At 38.7% G+C, this 19,179-nt stretch overlaps 2 protein-coding genes across 2 annotated transcripts; both read right to left on the minus strand.

The window, feature by feature from the left end:
* Nucleotides 1-515: 515 nt before the first annotated feature.
* eif3c (eukaryotic translation initiation factor 3, subunit C) lies at nucleotides 516-10,211 on the minus strand. Its single transcript, XM_030121654.1, has 23 exons — nucleotides 10,072-10,211; nucleotides 8,453-8,570; nucleotides 8,297-8,362; nucleotides 8,023-8,212; nucleotides 7,809-7,934; nucleotides 7,570-7,621; nucleotides 7,028-7,152; nucleotides 6,754-6,884; nucleotides 6,436-6,586; nucleotides 6,166-6,269; nucleotides 5,758-5,899; nucleotides 5,549-5,674; nucleotides 5,337-5,430; nucleotides 4,948-5,135; nucleotides 4,542-4,766; nucleotides 4,262-4,453; nucleotides 3,236-3,407; nucleotides 2,985-3,144; nucleotides 2,812-2,877; nucleotides 2,617-2,704; nucleotides 2,343-2,508; nucleotides 2,109-2,150; nucleotides 516-947 (listed from the first exon to the last, which is right to left on the minus strand). Exons 2-23 carry the CDS (start codon nucleotides 8,548-8,550, stop codon nucleotides 868-870), a joined length of 2,784 nt encoding a protein of 927 aa, XP_029977514.1. The 5' UTR covers nucleotides 8,551-8,570; nucleotides 10,072-10,211; the 3' UTR covers nucleotides 516-867.
* Nucleotides 10,212-10,975: 764 nt separating this feature from the next.
* Nucleotides 10,976-18,629, minus strand: LOC115410169 (serine-rich adhesin for platelets-like). The gene is made up of 9 exons (XM_030121653.1): nucleotides 18,498-18,629; nucleotides 14,595-17,250; nucleotides 14,427-14,472; nucleotides 14,037-14,192; nucleotides 13,653-13,742; nucleotides 13,322-13,447; nucleotides 13,064-13,159; nucleotides 11,818-11,889; nucleotides 10,976-11,492 (listed from the first exon to the last, which is right to left on the minus strand). Exons 2-9 carry the CDS (start codon nucleotides 17,121-17,123, stop codon nucleotides 11,455-11,457), a joined length of 3,153 nt encoding a protein of 1,050 aa, XP_029977513.1. The 5' UTR covers nucleotides 17,124-17,250; nucleotides 18,498-18,629; the 3' UTR covers nucleotides 10,976-11,454.
* Nucleotides 18,630-19,179: the final 550 nt, after the last annotated feature.

Consider the following 19,179-nt stretch of genomic DNA (forward strand, 5'->3'; position numbering starts at 1 on the left):
TGGTTAGTCATTATCCAAGATAAACGCCTCTCAACCAGCCCTGACCTATTTATGCTTCACCATGTGGGGGTATTCTGAACATATGTGCCCCACTGTTTACATTCCTGTTCTAATAAATATGACCACATTTTATAAAAGATGATAAAGTTGGGGTTATGCAAGATCCATTTCTAGATGATGACCCTCACTGTCTTCTGTAATCTGACCAACAGTATCTTATTAGAACATTTTACAGGATAGTTCCGAATTAGTATTTAATCACACACACACACATACATATACACACACACACACATATATATATATATATATATATATATACACACACACACACACACATATATATATGTATGTATGCATGTATAAACTCATTATAAAAATGGAATAAAGGAATGTCTTTTTCTTTTTTTAATCTAGCATTTCAAGACTTCCACCAGCCTACCAGGCATAGGGTGATAAGATTTGATTTCTTTTTTTTACATTTCAGAGCAAATCAATAAAGGACTGCACAAAAATAAGGTTGAAACACGCTGTTTATTTGTTGAATAGGTTGTTGGTAACAATATCTGATGTTTTTCACCTTTATGCACAGCCACGAGCCAGACAAGCTGCAACACCTTTATCCCAGTTCTATATTAGAAATAATAACTTTAAAAACTCTTTACATTGATCCAAAGCAGATACCAGTATTGTAATGTCACTATATGGAGTTGTTTGTGAAAGGACTCATGCTGTGTTGACTTTCAGCTGCTTCGGGATCAGTCAGATTCTGTACTGTGTCCAAGTGTCCGGCGCAGAAACCTCAACAGTTGCTATGGAATGAAGACTAGTTCAAGGTGGCAAGACTGAAATCCATTTCTGTGAAGCTCAGTAGTTGCTTTGGTTTTGATTTCTGTAGCCGCCTCTCTGGTAGCCGCCCTGTTTCTGCTGGTAACCTCCTTTCTGATCTGCAGACATACAGAGAACAACATTACCCATATGGAAACATGTGATCATAATTTAAAAAAAAAAAAAAAAAGAGCTTTAAACTTATTTAAGTGTTTCTTGTTCAAGGATCAACCAGCTTCAAATTATTATGTTCAACCAAAAATCAAATATTCTGCTTGATCTCACTGAACTTGCACATCCCCATTTTGGATTGAACTAATGATAACAAAGGCTTTCAACTAAGTAATTGTAGAAACAGCTATATATTCATTAGATTCTGAAGAACCCATGAAAGCCCTCCTGAATGCAATCTCACGGAGGTAAGCACTTTATCTTAACCTGTAGTGTAAACATTTAACGGATTACACCTTAGTTGTTGATTAAAAGCAGAGAAACTCAGCAATAAACAGTGAGTCCAGACCACAGAAACCTGCTGACTTAGGTCGTGTCCACAGGACACTGCATCTTTTCCTATCCAATCTTTCTTTGTTGTTTTCAAAAAAGTGCTCCATAAACACTAAGTCATTTCAGGAAATATGTGCATCCACATGAAACTACTGAAAACAATGTAGTACAAATGCCAGGCCTGTATGTGGCGTTGTAATGCTCAAACAAAAAAAAACAGAAGATGACGTGCAGCGTGCACATAAAGCCTGCTTGGTTCTACCGGGTCTGATCCAATATTTCCTCCTGGTTGCCCCTCTGGTTTCCCCTCTCCACAGTAGATCCAAGAGCATGTAGTGAATATTGTTACCTATGGTCGTTTGTTGCCCATTGTAATGAAAGAGTAGCCCAAAATTTTTGATTTAATATTTCCAATAAGCTCAATAGCTTTTGTAACACAAGCACCACTCTGTAGTCCACCCTTGTTATTGTTGTGAAATGGCATCTTGCTTCTGGGGTGAAAGGTTAGAGAGGTGGGGCTATGACATCAACAGTTTAGAAAAGTTGCGGTTTGGTAGTACAGACGAAGACGCGAAATCAGCGTTTTCAGATTTATCCACTCTGGGACCCAGTTTCAGTGACTGAAAACGCCGGTATCGTGGATGAAAGGCCTATCTGATACAAAACTTTTGCAGATATGACTGAAACTGTCTTCATATGGACCGGGCCTAAAAAAGGTTATCATGAGTTAAGGAGTATAATATATCCAAGATGCAAACTTGTGTGGATCTACATACCTCTCTGGTAGCCTTGCTTCTGTTGGTAGCCGCCTTTCTGATCTGTAATACAAAAGAAAACATACCCTATTAGGATTTGTTTCCAAAAGACTGAACAATAACAAGATCATTCCACCATTTACTGTGTTCACAGCCTGAGAGACGGTTGTAGGCCTTTGACAGACGAGGTAAACGTGAACATGTCATGCACATAAGACGTGTATGATGTAGCAGAAGTATTTGTCCTGAACTCACCTCTGTTGAAGTAGCCGCCGTAGACGCCCTGTTTAAGGTCAAATACACGCTCGTTGTTCTCCACCAGGCTTCCTAGTTTCTCTGCCAGCTGCAGGGCCATGTTCTGCAGGGATGTGGGCTCTGTGCGGTGCATTACCACAGTCTGTGTGGGCTGGTCTAGTGAGGCCTGTAGGGAAGAAGACAGGGAATAAGTGCTGTTAAAAAACAACCTTTCATGGGTGCATTATTCCTTTTGTATCCATTAGAATAAACTTCCAACAATGGAGAACCTCACCATCAGCTCCTCATTGATGATCATCTTGCTAATGATGCTGTGCACTGTAGGTATCTCCAACTCAAACATGTCAGACAACGTCTCCATGCTGCATGACACACACAGAATTAATAAGCAGACTGTCCATAAAGATGCCTGAGATCAGAACAAATAACAGCAGTTAATTAAAAGTTATGGGTTACAACTTGCATTTACCTGATAGAGTCGTACACACTGCTGTATGTAAAGAGGTAAGTCCTCAGTGACTCCTCCTGGATCTTTCTGTAAAGGGGGAAAAAATACATGAAAAATGGTTTAAAAGGCTAAATTACTAGAGATTTCAAAGCATGAGCACAATCTGTAGTGGAGATGACAGCATGTCTGCTAACCTGACGAGCATCTCGCGTACTCGCAGTGTCTCGGGGAACAGGTCCCACACCTTACTGTTCATTTTCTCATTAATGATGAATGAGTGGCAGGTACGCCAGTCTCCCATCTTCATGGCCTTACTGGCAGCCACTACGTGCTCTCTCATACTCTCTGGGGGTCCTGAGGGACAAACAGAACATTTATAATTGCCCCCTCATTTCCCTTTAGTCATGATCTGGATTTTGAGCTCTATGAGCGATACGTTTCGTACCGAGCAGGGGCTGCCTCTCTCCCACCCTGAGCTGGTGGTGGAACTGCTTGCTGATCATCCTGCGGCGGGCGTCAAACTCGTGGGCAGCCATGTAGGGGATTTCCAGCAGCATGGCCGACACCAGGTAGACACACTCCAGCAACTCCAGGTTGATGTGCATGTGGAATGGCACCTTTAAAGGACGTTAAAGCCACGTTAGAACAAACATCGAGTTCTCAGATAAAGATGGGGACGTGAGGTGAGTTGAACATTCATGCATCTACATTAGTGGTTTTTGGCTCTTTACTCGATTGTGTCCTTTCTAACAAATCTATCACATATACAGCTAAAAACAGGACCAATGGCCCTGTAGCTCACCAGCATGTTCTATCAACAATCAATAACTTGAATTTGCAAGGTTGTCAGGTTCTGCCGCTATGTTAGAGTCCTGTGGTGTTGATGCAGGAGATCAATCTCCCAATAGAAGTGGGTGGTACTTTCACTGGAGGAGAACTCAACTAAACTAACTAAATGAAAGTCCATATATGACTTCCTAACAGTGCTTTATAGTAACTATATAGATATCTCTAACCATTTCCATTTCATAAGACATCAAAATATGGCCTAATACAGGTAAAGGTAAATTTTTGAATATTTCAAAAAATTCTTAATTCTTAATTTCTCAAAACTGAACAAACTTTGTAGACATTATCTCAAAGAAGCTACGGTACATTTAAAATTTGAAATGAATCCGATCAGTAGTTTTGTCGGAGAAGATGTTTGAAGGAATTGCTAACGAAGATGACAATGATAAAAACGACGCTGAACACAGTGCTTTCACAATTGCTCATGACCTTTTGGCTGGTGAGCTAAAAAACGTCATTTATAAAACCATCAGATCAAACATTTATACCAAAGCTTCCTAATTGGTCACAATTTATACTTATCTTATTTAGAAGACATTTTAAGGCCTAAACTCTTCTTTATTAATTTAAACTGATTTGTAAATATAAGTGAACATATTTTTATGGCCAGACAGTGACTTACTTGTCTTCTCTTTTCGATCTTCTCCTGCTCAGCATTTCTCTCCTGCATGTTCCTCATGAGCAAACCCTGACCCAGCAGCTCTTTGGCACGGCCAGAGGACTGAATGTCCAGCAAGGCATTGTGGGCATCTTTGATCATGCCCTGGCGGAAAGCACAGATTCCAAGTTGGACCATGGTTCTGTTGTACAGAATCTGGAAAAGAGAAAACAAGGGATCATCATTTTAAACACGGCTTAAAAGTCACAAACACATTATTTTGTGAGGTTGTCTCCCTGCGTACCTGCACAGGAGGATCGGCGTGCTGGATGTTGTCCTGCAGGTGGCTCATAAGCATCAGGTCACGGGCCTGGTACCAGCGTGAATGCAGAGCGTGGTGGTAGATGTGGCAGAGGATTGCACATGTACGAATACGGTCGGTGCGATCCTTGGCGTAAATGAATTTGCAGAGACGGTCCATGATCACAGCACTGTCCTCACCCTCACTCTCCTCCTGGTCCTGCTCAGACTACACAGACAGACAGACAAGACTCAGTAGATTACACTCACTAATAAACTGGAACACAGAAGGCTGTTCAGCAGATGACAGATTTGCACATGGTAACATTTTCCTGGTCCATAAAGAAATTAAGAAAAGTATTTTCAATGAACATCCTCCACTGAAGATGTACCACATGTGGTTTTCTTACCTTGGACTCTCCCTGGAGGCCCAGGCTACGCCGGTGGGCTTTGTAGTCAAACTTGTAGTAGGTGTGCATGATTCTTCGCAGGTAAATGCGGCAAATCTCCTCTGTGCTGCCTTTGTTCTCCAAGTAGCTGAGCAGCCGGTCAATGATGCCACAAACTCTGCCTTCATCTTTCAAATTGTCAACATATTCTGAAGAAAAGCACAGAGCAAAGCAATGACCCAGTGGGAAATACAGAAGAAAGATCCAAAACTGTATAAATGTTTAGATACAATTACCATTTTGGACCTTGTGTAGACAAATGTATCATTCTATTCTCTCTAATGTCAAAATTACCTACTGAAGTTTAACTCATAAACATGGGTTTGAATCTGTTAAAGGACATAACTAACCTTGTGAGTGGGGATCGGTATTCTGCATGATCTTGGTAAACTCTTCATCCATTCTCTCCACCAGAGTTAACATGCATCCACGCACTCTGAAAGGCTGAAAAACACACAATGAAGCAGTTAATATTTATTCTGAGTAAGCAAAAAAATCTTATCAGTAGAAAAAGAGAATATACAATATACAAAAAGGTTCAGAGAAAGCCTTGATCTATTACCTGGTCTGAGATGCCCAGGTTCTCACTATCCTCTGCAATGTTCTCGCCAATGAAGATGTTGTTGTTCTCAAACAGGATGTCCAGCAGCTCATTGATGCAGTCCAGGCACTTCTTCCACATGTCTGCCTAAAATTATACAAAGGAATACAAATATTATATTAGGCCTGATTTTTTTTTTCTGTAAAACCAAGAATTATAGTGGTTCCTACCTTCATGAAGGCGGCCAAGTTGGGGTTGTAGTCGTACAAAGAGGCAATGATGTTAAACTTGATTTTAACCAGGATACCTTGACCCAGGTTATTCTCAGCTGCGATGGCAGCCAGGGCATGGAAGAGTTCAATTTGGGCAGCTCTGTCAGAAAGAAATCAAACAAGAAGAGGAGAAAACATTAGGGAATTTCCTACAAGTAAAAAAAAAAAAAAAATTACACTTACACAGAATTTTCCTCAGAACACTTTTTATATAATAATTACTCAAGGAAAAACTTACAAATAATGGAGAACAAAGAGAAAAACGGCTAGAAGCTGTGTGTAAATTCACTGAACAGAGCTATTGGACACAGGCTCATTTATCGATACTTCAGCTATGAAGTTCTCACGTGCATACAGCAGTGTTACCTGTCAGTTCCCTTTTTGCCTCTCGCTTGCAGGATCTCATTCAGCTTCTTCACCACCACAGCTGTGTTGATCTCAGTGCCCTTTGCAAACATCTTGGGCTTCTCCTGATGAATAAAAACCAAAACAAAATGTATAAATAACTGTTAATTTACCTCGTATATGGTTTTTATTTAAAGGTCACCTTTTAAAGTGTTTATAAGCACCATGATGTTATCTAACATCATCTGCATAATTATCTAAAACCCTCTTCCATTATAAAATTGTCTGTACCTTGACCAGAGGAACGCCTCCCTTGACTTTTTCCCATCCTCCCTCAACCTCCTCTCCTCCTTCCTCCTCTGCTTCCTCTTCAAGTCGTTCTTTCTTCTTGGGCTTCTTCTTTTTCGCAATCTTTTTCTCAGCCTTCTCTGGCCCCTGAGTCCTTAAGAATTGACAGCATACATGATCATAGCTTTAATTACTGCAAAGACAAGCAATTTCATCTTTGTCTAATAGTAACTTCCATTAAAACAAATAGTTCAAAATACTGTGAATGACACAGTATACACTTTATGCATGGAAAAAAGCAAAGCTGTGGTGAACGCTCACTTCTTAAGGAAGACTACGGCCAGGGAAGCGCTCTTTCCCTCCCCATCATCGGAGCTCTCACTGCCACTGTCTACGGAGTCTGAGCCCCAGTCTTCATCATCAACATCATCATCACTGGAAGAGGACTCATCCTGTTTGGGAAGAACAAAGCCAGCACATTAGCTCAGCGATCCTTTTACACGTCAATCAATTAGGCAAATATTTAATTCTGTCTTCTGACCCATGGAGTTATCATTTCAGTTCTCTGTTGGTTTGTAGCAGGTTCAACTCTTACCCCAGATCCCTTGGCAGACTTGAGGAACTTGCTGGCATCTGGGGTTACTTCAGGCTTCTTCTTTAAGAAGGCCTTTGCTGACACACCTTCTTCTCCTGCTTCTTCATCACTGTCCGAAGAGGACCCTGACATAAGAAACAATGGAAACAAATCATTTAAATACTACTTTTAACATATGTAATTCATGAATCGTTTTACATATAAACAGGGTCAATCTACATTGAAACCAGAATGACATTTTCCATCATCTTTTCTTTAGAGAACACAATATGAAAAGTACTTTATTCTATTCTATATATTGAGAAAGCAGACTAAAACTAGAAAAGCACTCGGAGAGCGCAGACCTCTGCCAAGGTAGATCAGTCGCCCTCCCCTGATCACCCCCAAAATTTAATCATTTGTTCCTTGTGCCAGTATCAACATTTCTTGAAATTTTCATCCAAATCCGTCCAAAACTTTTTGAGTTATCTTGCACACAGACAGACAGACCAACGCCGGCAAAAACATAACCTCCTTGGCGGAGGTAATAAATTCAAACTCACCCGATTCTTCTGGCTCCTTTTCCTCCTCTTCATCTGCAGAGTCCTGAGGGTTCTAACAGAGAAATGGAGAATATTCAGACCTATAGCTAACCAAAGGCACATTACTACTGCTGCCCAGGACATTCAACAGGTGACATGCCACCAGTATCCCATTTCAGAGGAGTCATTAGATCATCTATTAACCAGCATCTTTTCTTCTTGAAACACAGAAATGACATTTTTTTGTTGATTAAGTTTACCTCCTTATAAGCAGCAATTTCTGTTTCATAATCCCTGTTGTACTTGCGGATCTTCTGACGCAGTGTACTCAGGGCCTTTGCATTGTTTTTGTTCATTTTCTTCTTGCCCTCTTTGTCCTCCCAAAGCTGCAAGGTACATTACAGTAAGTATCATAGTGCTTACTGCTAGTTGTGCGATACATGCCTTTATAATAAGTTGAAAATGACTACTAACCTGGTTGAGATAGTCCTCTAGGTCAGCCAGAAGCCGGATATAGAAAGGTGGAACACCCTCTTTGTCGACTATATTCTTGCTTTTGAGGAACGCTCGACATAACTGCTCAAACTCCTCCAGACATTTGGCCATGTCACGAATCTTCATAGCATTGCGGATTGTCTTGATGAGATTGGTCAGCTCCTCAAACCTAAGATTTAAGATGACATGAATTAAAAACATGATTTTTTGGTATGATGCTTAAAAAACACCAAAACCAAGGTGGGGCTCAAACCTTTTGTCCTTTGCACTGCGTACCACTCTCTTAGTGTCCTCCTCATCATCACTAAGCAGCAATGACCTGTGAAAACATGAGGAGAAACAAAGTGAGATTCCTTCAAACAGCTCGGTTGACACTGTGATGGCAAGACTTAAAATAAACAGTACTGACTGCTTGAAAGTTGTCCCGGGTGCTTTAGGGGTGATCTCATCGGCGGATGAGGACTCCTCTGACTCGCTGTCAGACCCGGTGGCAAAGAAACGAGACATTTCTGAAAAGGGCTGTGAATCTGTGAAGAGAAAGTTACACATTAAATCTTAATTTTCTACATAAGCATTGGCACAAGTATTAACATTAAATGATTCAGACAGACAATCTGCCTACCTACTGTAAATAAGAGAAAAGTAAAAACTTGCAACTGTAACACCAGTTATACTAATGGACAAAATGACAGCTTATTGGACAATCGGCCAAACCAAAGTATGGCCAAGAACAATACAGATTGATTTAAACTGGATTTTTGTCTCAGCTCCACATCAACATCTTGATATAAAAATACATTCCAGTCACCTGTGATTCAGCGTTACATGACACATAATTTAAGCTTTAACCAATCTTTTAGACTGGAAAATATTTTTAATCACTCTCTTTACGTAATTCTTAGTTATTTCTATTTGTGTAGGTTTTTGCTTAAGAAATGAGGAGGGAAACTAAGTTTAAGTGTGATCATCTAACATGTGTTTTTCACTGTTAGTCATCTATGCTTACTGTGAATAGATAGACTTGAGTGCTCAAGTTTGGTTTGATTTGAACTTTGTGTCAAGGTGCTTTATTAAAAATAATAATTTGCCAGTATATTAGTACAAGATGTTTCATGCATACACAACAGTTTTATGCACAACAAATACCTGTTAAATACAATTCGACAAAGTTTTGCTGCCGTGCAACTACATGAACAAGCTTTTGATCCCTTGCATCGTTGAGATTATGTACAGATTTGACACAGTAGTGCCTGGTTTAGGATTTTCTAAGTACTCGCTATTGAATATCACTTGGTCACAATAAACTTCCAATTGGTACAACAATAGGAAAGAGTTAAATAACAAACAATTATCAGCATAAAACAACAACAGAAAACACCATTAAAGTACCTCAGATGTTAGTTGGAGTAACAGTGCAGGACGTGTGCATTTTCATGACAAGTCTACAGGTCACTGGTCAAGCTAGTCAGTTGAGACTCGTTACAAACAGAATCAGCTACACTGATACCAGGCAGATACTTTATCCATGATAGGTTAAACAGAACTTGAGTTTGGGTCACTTTCTCATTCTGAGAACAGCGTAAATTTACCTACATTTACATACTAAATAACACCGAATCAAGAGCAGCAGTGTAGCTAACGGAGGTGCGTAGCTCAGACACCGGTTAGCTACAGCTAAATGTGTGTGAATGCTAATGCAACAACCTACTGTTAGCTAACGCCATTCAGGGTTAACAGATGGCTAGGGAATAACCAATAACACGTCACACCTAACTAAACTAAGACCATTTCTGACAAAAGTTGATATTAATGCACACTCCCTGACTATTTAGAAAGCGAGACAATTTCTGTTATATTAAATTTGGTTTGTTAGCAACAGCAATTCTAACGTGGCGCTGCGTTGGTGCTAAGCTAATACTAGCATCAACCCACGGGAGCACCGGGCCTCCCCGCATGTCCAGTCGGTAAATACTGAGCGCTACATCAAAAACTGTGCTAAGTTCGCAATATTTGTCAAGACAAACTCACCTACGTCCTTATGAAAACGATCCTGTGATGTGTGAATTTACTTTGAATAGTTTTAAGATCCAGTTTTGCTATATAGCAGCCACTAAAAAAGGCGTGCAGCAGCCTTGCCGGGCACTTGCGTCAGGAAAGGAAATGTGTTTTAGATCTGGTAAGCATAGGGATGGTCCACAGATCTACAAAACACTGAGGGCTTAGCCACTGTTGTGGTCTATGCTGCCACCTGTCGGATGGAAGGGTAAGGACAACGCGGCAACTAGTTGGATACCTCGTTGTTCATGGACTGCTATAAAAACTAAGACATAAAATACAAAGCAAATGTCAACAAGCATTCACACCATATTTTATTGCAAGTTTAAAAAAAACATACGATAAAAGCATTCTTGTCTTAGTGTAGGCCACACATAGGCCACTTTTAACCTACTTTCAAGAATTCAAGGATTTTTATTGTCATACCAGCACACATTTACACAAGATGGCACAAAAGTTGCCACTCAAGGTCCCAGATTTAGCCCAGAAAAATCTATTTATAAATACATAGTACATAAAAAAAAGACAAATCTGATTTTTTCCAGCATGTGCAATTATATTAACAGGTACACTTCTGACAATATACACATACAGTTTCCATTCACCTTGAAAATGAATTTTTTCTTTAACAAGAAACATTCATTCAGTGTTATTTCAGATTGAACGATTCACAGAATAATAAGCACTGACAGGATGCTTGCTCTTTATCCAAATAAAAATTCCAGACTTTTATAGGAATTAATGAATTGATCATTTGCAGTAAATTATATTTTACTGACAGAAATATTTTTAAAACATATGGAAAAAAAAATTGCATGGATATCACACAAACAAGTTTCACTAGAATCATTCCAGTACTGACCGGTTACTGAAATCATACAGTTTTTTGTTTTCCTCATGTATTTCTTATCTTACAAGACTAGGTGCCTTTGAGCATACTCTAAAATTTGACTGAGAGTAACTTTTTCCATACTTTATCAACACTTTCAAAATTCCGAACTATTCAAGGTCTGCAAAACAGCATTTCAAAGTTCCATACTTTAAGATTTTCAAGACCTGTGCAAGCACCGTGACTGAGTTTGTCACAAACAAAAAGAATCCTGCTATTATTTCATCATATTAGACTTTATTTATATGTATAGAAGTTTACATTTAAGAGATTAAAAAAATCTTTATATATGTGCATCTGAATGAAGCTAATTTCTACAGTATAAGAAGTGAACATTCCACTTTGCGTTAAACAAAATGCAGACACTTCAGCAAATACAGTAGAATTAAAAGTTACTATTTACATCAAAGTGTAAATGAATGTTATTAATAGCAGTGGCAGATTAAAACAATATTATATAAAAAACATTAGCATTTGTCCTCTTGTTTACTGTACTTCAGCAGCTCTGAAAAAGAAAACAAGTATTAAAAAACAGACAACTGCTCACATAAATATTATTCATGTAACAGAGGGTCTAGTGTAAAAAAGGTCTAGAATATCCAAGTGCAATTGAAAATCTTCAAAATTTTGTCAAATGGAGTTGAATCATCCTGAAATTAATGCTCCCCTATTTATTTACCATTTACTCTGGTAACTTGATAAATTTTAGAGTTATTAATCAAATGAAAACAAATCACAACAATGCACTGATATTTTCGGCTCAAACAGGAATTTTACCAGTGTTTGTCTTCTCTGTTAAACCTTTGTGAAAGATAGAACCACTGTCATACCTTCTTTTAGTCTTCTTATTTCCTCTGATTTCAGTTTGAGTTGTTGTTCAAGCGCAGTACAGTTGGCACAACCTGCAACACAGTCGGAAATGTTACATTACATTAACTTATGATTTTTTTCTGCTGTCAGAGTGATTTTGGAGAAAATTTAGAAGCCACTGGTTTTATGGCTTTTAAGAAATTTGAGTAACATAATTAAACAGTACTTTTCTCATCCTTTTGTAACATTTATTGGTGTTTTCAGATTTGGAATTTTGCAAAACATACTCATATTCCTTTTAAAAATAACCCACAAAACTAATGTTTTCTCTCTGGAAGAGTTTAGAAGTGATTATGTGGCAGAATAACCCTGATTTTTAATCTGAACTTCCACACATTTTGTTGGACATTGGGCGCTTTAGATCAGTCTTAAGTGCAAAACGAAAAAAACAAAAACATCTGATTAAAAGATATTTTCAATGGGGTTCAGGTGTAGAAATTTGGAAAAATCTCTAAATCTTGTACCAGAGTGGTATTTTTGCCTGACAATGTTTCATCTTCACCACTGGACTAGGCATACGTAAGACATAAGACATGACATTATGATGTGTAGCATCATCAATATTTCCAAACATCCATGTGCAATTTACCTGTTTAAACGGAGAAAATAGGGCAGGTGTACGGAGCGGTCTTTTCTTTCTAGCAACTTTAACCAGTTTCCCACAAACTCAGTCAAAAACATAATAAAATTAAACAGTAAAGATTTAATTCTAAGACGGTGCACTGATCGGCTCTGGCTCTACAAACACTTACGATCAGGGTTCCTGTAGGTTTCTACAACTTAAATTTAAGACTTTTTAAGATTACTTGGAACAGAATATCATGCCAATTTCACAGCCTGTTTCACGGCCATACCGGCAAAAATTCACGACTCCTTAGTTAGCGATAATTGATTCCTAATTTCATTATAAATTGTCGGGTTGGAACGGGTGAAACTGAGTCAACTAACTTTACTTTCTTTGCAGCTTGGACACTTTCCAGACACATTTAACCCCACTACAGCGAACAAGTTTATGGCAACATTACTTAAGACCTACCATATCAAATGTAATACCCTTTAAAGACTTTTCAAGGTATTACATGCAGATTTGTAAATTCAAGACTTTTAAGACTTTTGAAGTCTTAAAAGTACCATGTGGAGCACCAGTCTGTGCTCCACATCATGTCACTTGTAATCTACCATGTCCCTGGGGTTTATCTGACAGACCTTTGTGGCTGGTTGGTGGTTGTTTCAAGCTCCTCGTTCTGATAACGGGATCACACGATGCTGTGGCCTCAGCAGTACTGGCTGGCACTGCAGCATCTGGAAGAATCAGATGTAAAAACCTTGAAGACAACTTAAGTCTGAGAGGTTGAGCTTACAGCGAAGCACCATAGTAGTTCACCAAGTGGGTCAAGGTTACTGAAACTGTCCCATTTGCTGAAAGCATTCTGTGACTAAATAATTAAATTAATCTATACCAACCATTTCTTTGAGCTTTAGCAGCTGAAGGTTTTTGTCCAGTTGGAGGTTTTTTTAAGTTTTTGGCTTTACTGGAAGCGTCACTGGAGGATGTTGAAGCCTCAGCATTACTGGATGGCACAGAAGCATCTGAAAAAAAAACAAAAAACATATTAAACCTCCTAGCTCAATGACATCTGGATCATCTAGGTTTTGAACAATGATGACACTAACTATGGGCTATTAGCATCGGTGCAAGTGGAAATGACATTAAATCAAAAATACAATACTTTGATAAAAGGATTGCATATGGTGTTTATTTGTCAGATTGAATTAATGAAAACACAAAAATTACCAGTTTTCTTCTTCTTTGCTGCTAGCAAAGTTTCACTTCTGGGTAAAGGATGTTTCTTCGGTTGTGAAATCTTCACCACAGGATTAGGAGCTGTTTGTGAAAAATGAGGAAAAAAAGGGTGTGTAATCTATAACCTAAGCCTCCATGTTGAAACTGAGAGGCCAAATTCAGAAGAAAACCTACATCACCAATATTCTGTGTACGCACAAAAAAAAAAAACATGTCATAGAGCTTTTCAAGTATTACCCTTAGAAATGGCAGTAGAGGATTGATGCTTTACAATCAGACAGTAAGACTCTGTGTATAGTGCATCTGGAAATGCTCGGTGTATATTCACACTTAATTTTCATATTTGTCAACACAGAATCAGATCAGCAACTTTACCCTCAGGTCCATGAGGTTTGTCAGCATTTGAAGAGACTGGTGCATTGCTCCGTGTTAATGGTGGTCTGAGACCTGCTGCAGTTCTCTGGAGACCTGATGGTATCCCGGTCTGTTGTGGCTTTCGCAATCCAGAAAGGGGTTTCTTAGGTCCTGGGGCTAGCACACAGAGAAAACACTGAATAATGGATCCTAAAAATGTTTTAATACAGTTACCAATACCTTGACAGCTATTTTTCAATACAAATTTCACATTAAAAAAAAAAAAAAAAATCACATTACAAATCTTTAGTTTTATGTTCCTGCATTTTTCCATTCAAAGCAGTTTAATATTTGCTGCAACTTCAACAATTTTAAAGTTGTGCATGTTTTGATACTAGTCTGTCTACTTACCTGTTGTCGCAGGACGTAAATTGTAGGAGCTTGGTATTTCTTTTGTCTTACATACAAACACATAAACACATTAAAAAGGTCATCAGTGCATTTAGCCAGGTCTTATTAGTTTAAGTTCATTCAACTGAACACTTGGTGAATTGCAACAAATAGAATACTAAATATTACCTCTTGAAGTGCGTTGGCCACAGCTGTATTTTTCAAAGCCTCAGCCTGACTTCTTTGTCTGGTCATGGGCAGACCTGATGCTTTCATTGGAAGAGTGGAGGCTGGCTTGTATTTCAGTAGCTGAGATGGAGGTTTCATTAAAGGCAAAAAGGATTTAGCGGCAGGCTGTGTTAACAAAGTCTTCCGGTCACAGATAATGTTTGATGGCATTTCTGAAGATGTCTGACCAGCTGCCTGACTGGGACCGTCCCCATACAGTTTTTTCTGTGCTGCTATGATTTTTCCATCTTCTCTTTCAGAAGTGAAGTTAAACATTTTACAGGTCGGCATTGGTGTCGAAGTAATCAGAGATTCTGACCTTAAATCTAAGGTGTCATCCAAATTAAACACATTTGGCATGTTGCTGTCCATATTCATGCTTTGATGGGATAAACAATCAGAGAGACGATGAGCTGCAGGCAGAGCTATGCCTAAATTCACCTTAGTGTCACCATTATTAGCTTCAGAAGTTACGTCTACAGCTGGGTTGGCTTCAAAAGTCCTCTCAGGAGGGGCTACTTGCTTGGCATTAGGGTCTGCATCAGGTGTTTTCTCACTCTGTACTGATGACAGCTCAGGGGTGTGAACCTCAGTATTGTTGTCTTTGGGAGTAGCAGTTGCTTTAGGAGGAGAGGCTTTATCAAAAGTGTTGTGGTGTCCATCACTTGAGGCTGTTTCTGACAAAGTAATTGTGCCATTCACATGTTTCATTTCAAAAGTGTTGTTCTGGAGACATATGGGTGTGGTACCAGATTCTGCCAAAATGATGATGCCACTAGATTTTTGAATGGAATGCTTATTAAAAGTAGAATTCTGCACATCAAAGGTTTCATTTGCTTTTACAGATGAACAGCTCTTATTTATAATGGAGGATGTTTCACTGGTATTTTTAGGGCTTGAACCAGTCTGGTTGGTGTGAGTCACTACGGGACTGCTGATATTAGATGAAGGACGATCAAGGGTCTTATTTTGTGGGTCTGACATTTGAGCTGAAGTGTTTGAATCCATGGAAGCGCTGAACTGGGAGCTCTTCACAGTGGTAAATGTGCTGTTCAGTGATACGGTTGTGTTTTGGCTTGTTCCTCTGCAGGTCAGCTGAGTATTGTGGCTGGCTGTCAGCTCTGTATTGTCTGTTTCTACAGAATTAGATGTCTTTGCAGGTTCAGGGTGATGCTCACATGTGACATTTTTGGAACTAGTGTTATCATGCAGGGAGGCAGAAGACTGGCACATGTGGCACTGGACAGACATGTTGCTAGAGGAACTAATGTCTCGGGTCACATTGACAGGGTGGGCACCAAACCTGTCCTCAGCTGGTGTTTGTCCACTGTTTTCACTTGATGGCCTACTGCTGTCACTGGCCATAGAAATATCTTGCGTTACATCCAAAGGAGCTTTCCTTGCGTCTCCCCCCTCACAGTTATCAGATACTTCATTAATGCTTATGGTGTGGGTGATGTCGCCAGGAATAGTACCTGACATGTTTTCAATTGAACACTGATCATCTGCTGATTCTGACATAGTTTGTCTGAGTTTTGATGAAGACATGGTGTTTTTCGAGCCATCTGCAGGTGACAAATCACAAGTGGCCTCTAAAGTGGTTTCCCCCTGTAGTGACTGAACTGAACTCCTCCCTATTTTGGGGGTTAAACTCATCTTAGAGTTCAGATTTGCATCATAAACCTCAGGCTTCTTGACCATCTCTTTTGCAGATGCAGGTGTCCCAGACCCGCTGTCAGAACGAGCCGACCCACTTCTAGCCCGTTGCATACTGAAGTCGGCTGTTACATCCAGGAGACTGATTTCTGGGAGGAATTCATTGTGCAGGTGGCGGACAGGGGTTAAAGTAGAACTGATCTTAGAGTTTAGATTCAAGTCAAAAGCCTGCTCTGTTTTCTTGGTTACATCCTGTGCACATACAGGTATCCCAGGTACACAGTCGGAATGAGCCAGCCCGTTTCTAGTCAGATCCATGGTTGAGTCACATGTTACGTCCAAGAGAGTGATTTCTGGAAGGTACTCATCACAGATCCAGTGGATACCTGACGACTGCCCAGAATGACTAGTGGAGAAACCTGGCTTTGGATTCTGGGTGATGCTTTCAGTCAATTTGGATGTGGAATTACCAAAGGAAAAGATAGGAGGACTGTTACCATGATTGAAAGGCTCTGGAGATGGAGATTTCTTGCCAATATTTAAATACTTTAAAATTGGCGTTAGAGCAGATTGGAGACCAGATATCCTCGACTTTGCCTTGACTCTACTATTTCTGCTTGTTGGAGCTGGAGTTTCTAAAGTGCAGGTGTCAGACAGAGGGTTATTTTCTCCACTTGTTTGTGAGCAGGCATGTTTTTCCAAATCTTGAAATTTGACTTTGGAAGTCTCAACTGAAACAGAGCTGTCTGGGGGAATATTCTCACGACAGTCATCAGCTTCATGAACTTCCTGATCAGTGATATATGAGTTCTGCACTGTTGTCTCATTGGCCATGTTGGATTATTTCTAGTGCCGTGTAATGAAAATAGGCAGGGTTTTATTTTTGCTTTTTGAGACCGGTAACAATACTCAGTTTTCTTGATACATATTTGTAGTCCACTTTTCTTCTTCTGCCTGGAGCCTGTGGATTCAATTAACAATATTAACATTAAATAACAATCTACAATTCATATAAATGTTTCTTTTATAGTTCAATACAAAATAATGCACATCACAGATTATATATTTCCAGAGATTTCTTTTTCCCCAGGGCTTTGGTAATGTGGTTGCAGTGAGGGATTACTACACATTTATTTGTAATTTATATGATTACTATTAGTATTTTTTTTACTCTCCTATGTCTTTTTTTCCCTCTTTACTTTTCATTTTTCTCTTGAATGTTTGTACGTTTAACATACCAACTATTTACAAATTAAAAAAACATCACAGTACACTCATTTGCTCACAATTTCAGACTTTTCACCAAGTTTGACTTAACCAGAAGCAGGTTTGACATCTTCCTGCAAGCAAAGTTCAATGAAATGTCAAGTCACACCATTCAGCAGCATTATTAATAATATATACATGTAAAATGAGGGAAAATGACATGCGATAATAAACGTCACACAAATAGCTCAAAGAACAACTTACCAAGGGAGAACAATTACAACCATTAGAGATGTCATTTAATTATGTTTGGAAGCTTATTATTAGTTTGGAATAGTTGGTGTCCAAAATGGAATGGCTGCTGCGATTTAGCCTTTGTATAACAGAAGAGATCCCTAACATTATATTAAAAAAGTTTTTACTAAATAAGCAATATGGTTAATGATAAACACAACCCAAATATTAAAGCCTGAGTTAAAGACAAAGTGTGCCCTTTAACAAGTGCCATACACTGTCATTTAGCTATCACTGAGACTCACTTCAAAACAAGATTACGTTAACATCACCTTAATAAGTAGTGCAATAATCCTATTTCATTAATTAGTTTTCTAAAAGTAGTTCACATATAAATAGGGCACATAAACGAAAATTATAAAATATAAAAATACTTCATTACAGTAACATTAGAACTGAGGTTAATATAGTGTATTTAGTCTTAAACTACGTTAAATTTATCTAAACTAGTGTCAACATGTATGAGCCGTTTGTTGAATTTTTCATTTTGCTCCGTTGACATGTGCACTTTAAACTGGCGTTAGTTGAGAATAACTTTAGTCACCGGAGGAAAAACAGAGTGTAAAGACAGAATACACAACACAGAATTTTAAGTTAATGTAAAAACCCTGGCAATTGTTTATAGTTCAGGTTTCCCCGGTGAGAAAAACTATTTCTGTCGTAGTCGCTGCTACTTTCATTAGCTTGATGAGGATAGATTTGACTCACCCTTCTCAACAAGTTAAGCCGCCTGATGGAGGTTTGATAGCCTATTTATGAAGACTGACAATATCTTGTGAAAATCCCTTTCCGTCGAGTTTAACAGTAATCCACTTCTTTTACAACGTGTCAAATTGGTTAAAAAGTTCATTGGCACCCGTTTAGTTTGAATGTCCACTCTTTACACGCTGATTGGACGGAAAAACATCAGCCAATCACAGCGCAAGAATTCTTCTTCTTTTATTATCTAAATGGCAGAGCAATAGCTATACTGCCATCTAAGGTGTCAGTAAAGCAACGACAACTACATGAAAATAAAATTCTGTTTTTGATAACCAGAGGTGGACTAAAAATTCAGATTCTTCACTGGAGGAAAAACTCCACTTTAAATTAAAGGTCTATATTCAGAATTCAAAAGTAATTACATGCAAAACATGAGTTATTTAAAGTAATCATTGTACAATAAAATTGTTTCTGTCAGTATTTTAAAATTAGGTATGATATGTATATTACTAATAATACTACAACTACTGCTGCTACTACCACTAATAATAATCAATGCCTAATCATAAAAAACAAAACAAAACCCCAAAACAGTTAAATCGGTAAAAGCAATAAAAGAAAGGAGAGACCTGAAAACTAATAAAGCCAATGGAAAGTACAAGCAATATGAAAAAAGCCAGAATAAAAT

Source organism: Sphaeramia orbicularis, chromosome 19 (genome assembly GCF_902148855.1).
Source record: "Sphaeramia orbicularis chromosome 19, fSphaOr1.1, whole genome shotgun sequence".
NCBI classification, from domain to species: Eukaryota; Metazoa; Chordata; class Actinopteri; order Kurtiformes; family Apogonidae; genus Sphaeramia; species Sphaeramia orbicularis.

What these genes read in the sequence shown, in the direction of transcription:
- eif3c (XM_030121654.1), bottom strand. Translation starts at nt 8,550, where the DNA reads ATGTCTCGTTTCTTTGCCACCGGGTCTGACAGCGAGTCAGAGGAGTCC. An exon ending in TAGAGGACTATCTCAACCAG is followed by an intron (nt 7,935 to 8,022) that starts GTTAGTAGTCAT and finishes TGTACCTTGCAG; the next exon opens with CTTTGGGAGGACAAAGAGGG. An exon ending in AGAGAGGCAGCCCCTGCTCG is followed by an intron (nt 3,145 to 3,235) that starts GTACGAAACGTA and finishes TTTGTCCCTCAG; the next exon opens with GACCCCCAGAGAGTATGAGA.
- LOC115410169 (XM_030121653.1), bottom strand. Translation starts at nt 17,123, where the DNA reads ATGGCCAATGAGACAACAGTGCAGAACTCATATATCACTGATCAGGAA. An exon ending in CAAACCTCATGGACCTGAGG is followed by an intron (nt 13,743 to 14,036) that starts GTAAAGTTGCTG and finishes TTTCACAAACAG; the next exon opens with CTCCTAATCCTGTGGTGAAG. An exon ending in ACCACCAACCAGCCACAAAG is followed by an intron (nt 11,890 to 13,063) that starts GTCTGTCAGATA and finishes ACTGTGTTGCAG; the next exon opens with GTTGTGCCAACTGTACTGCG.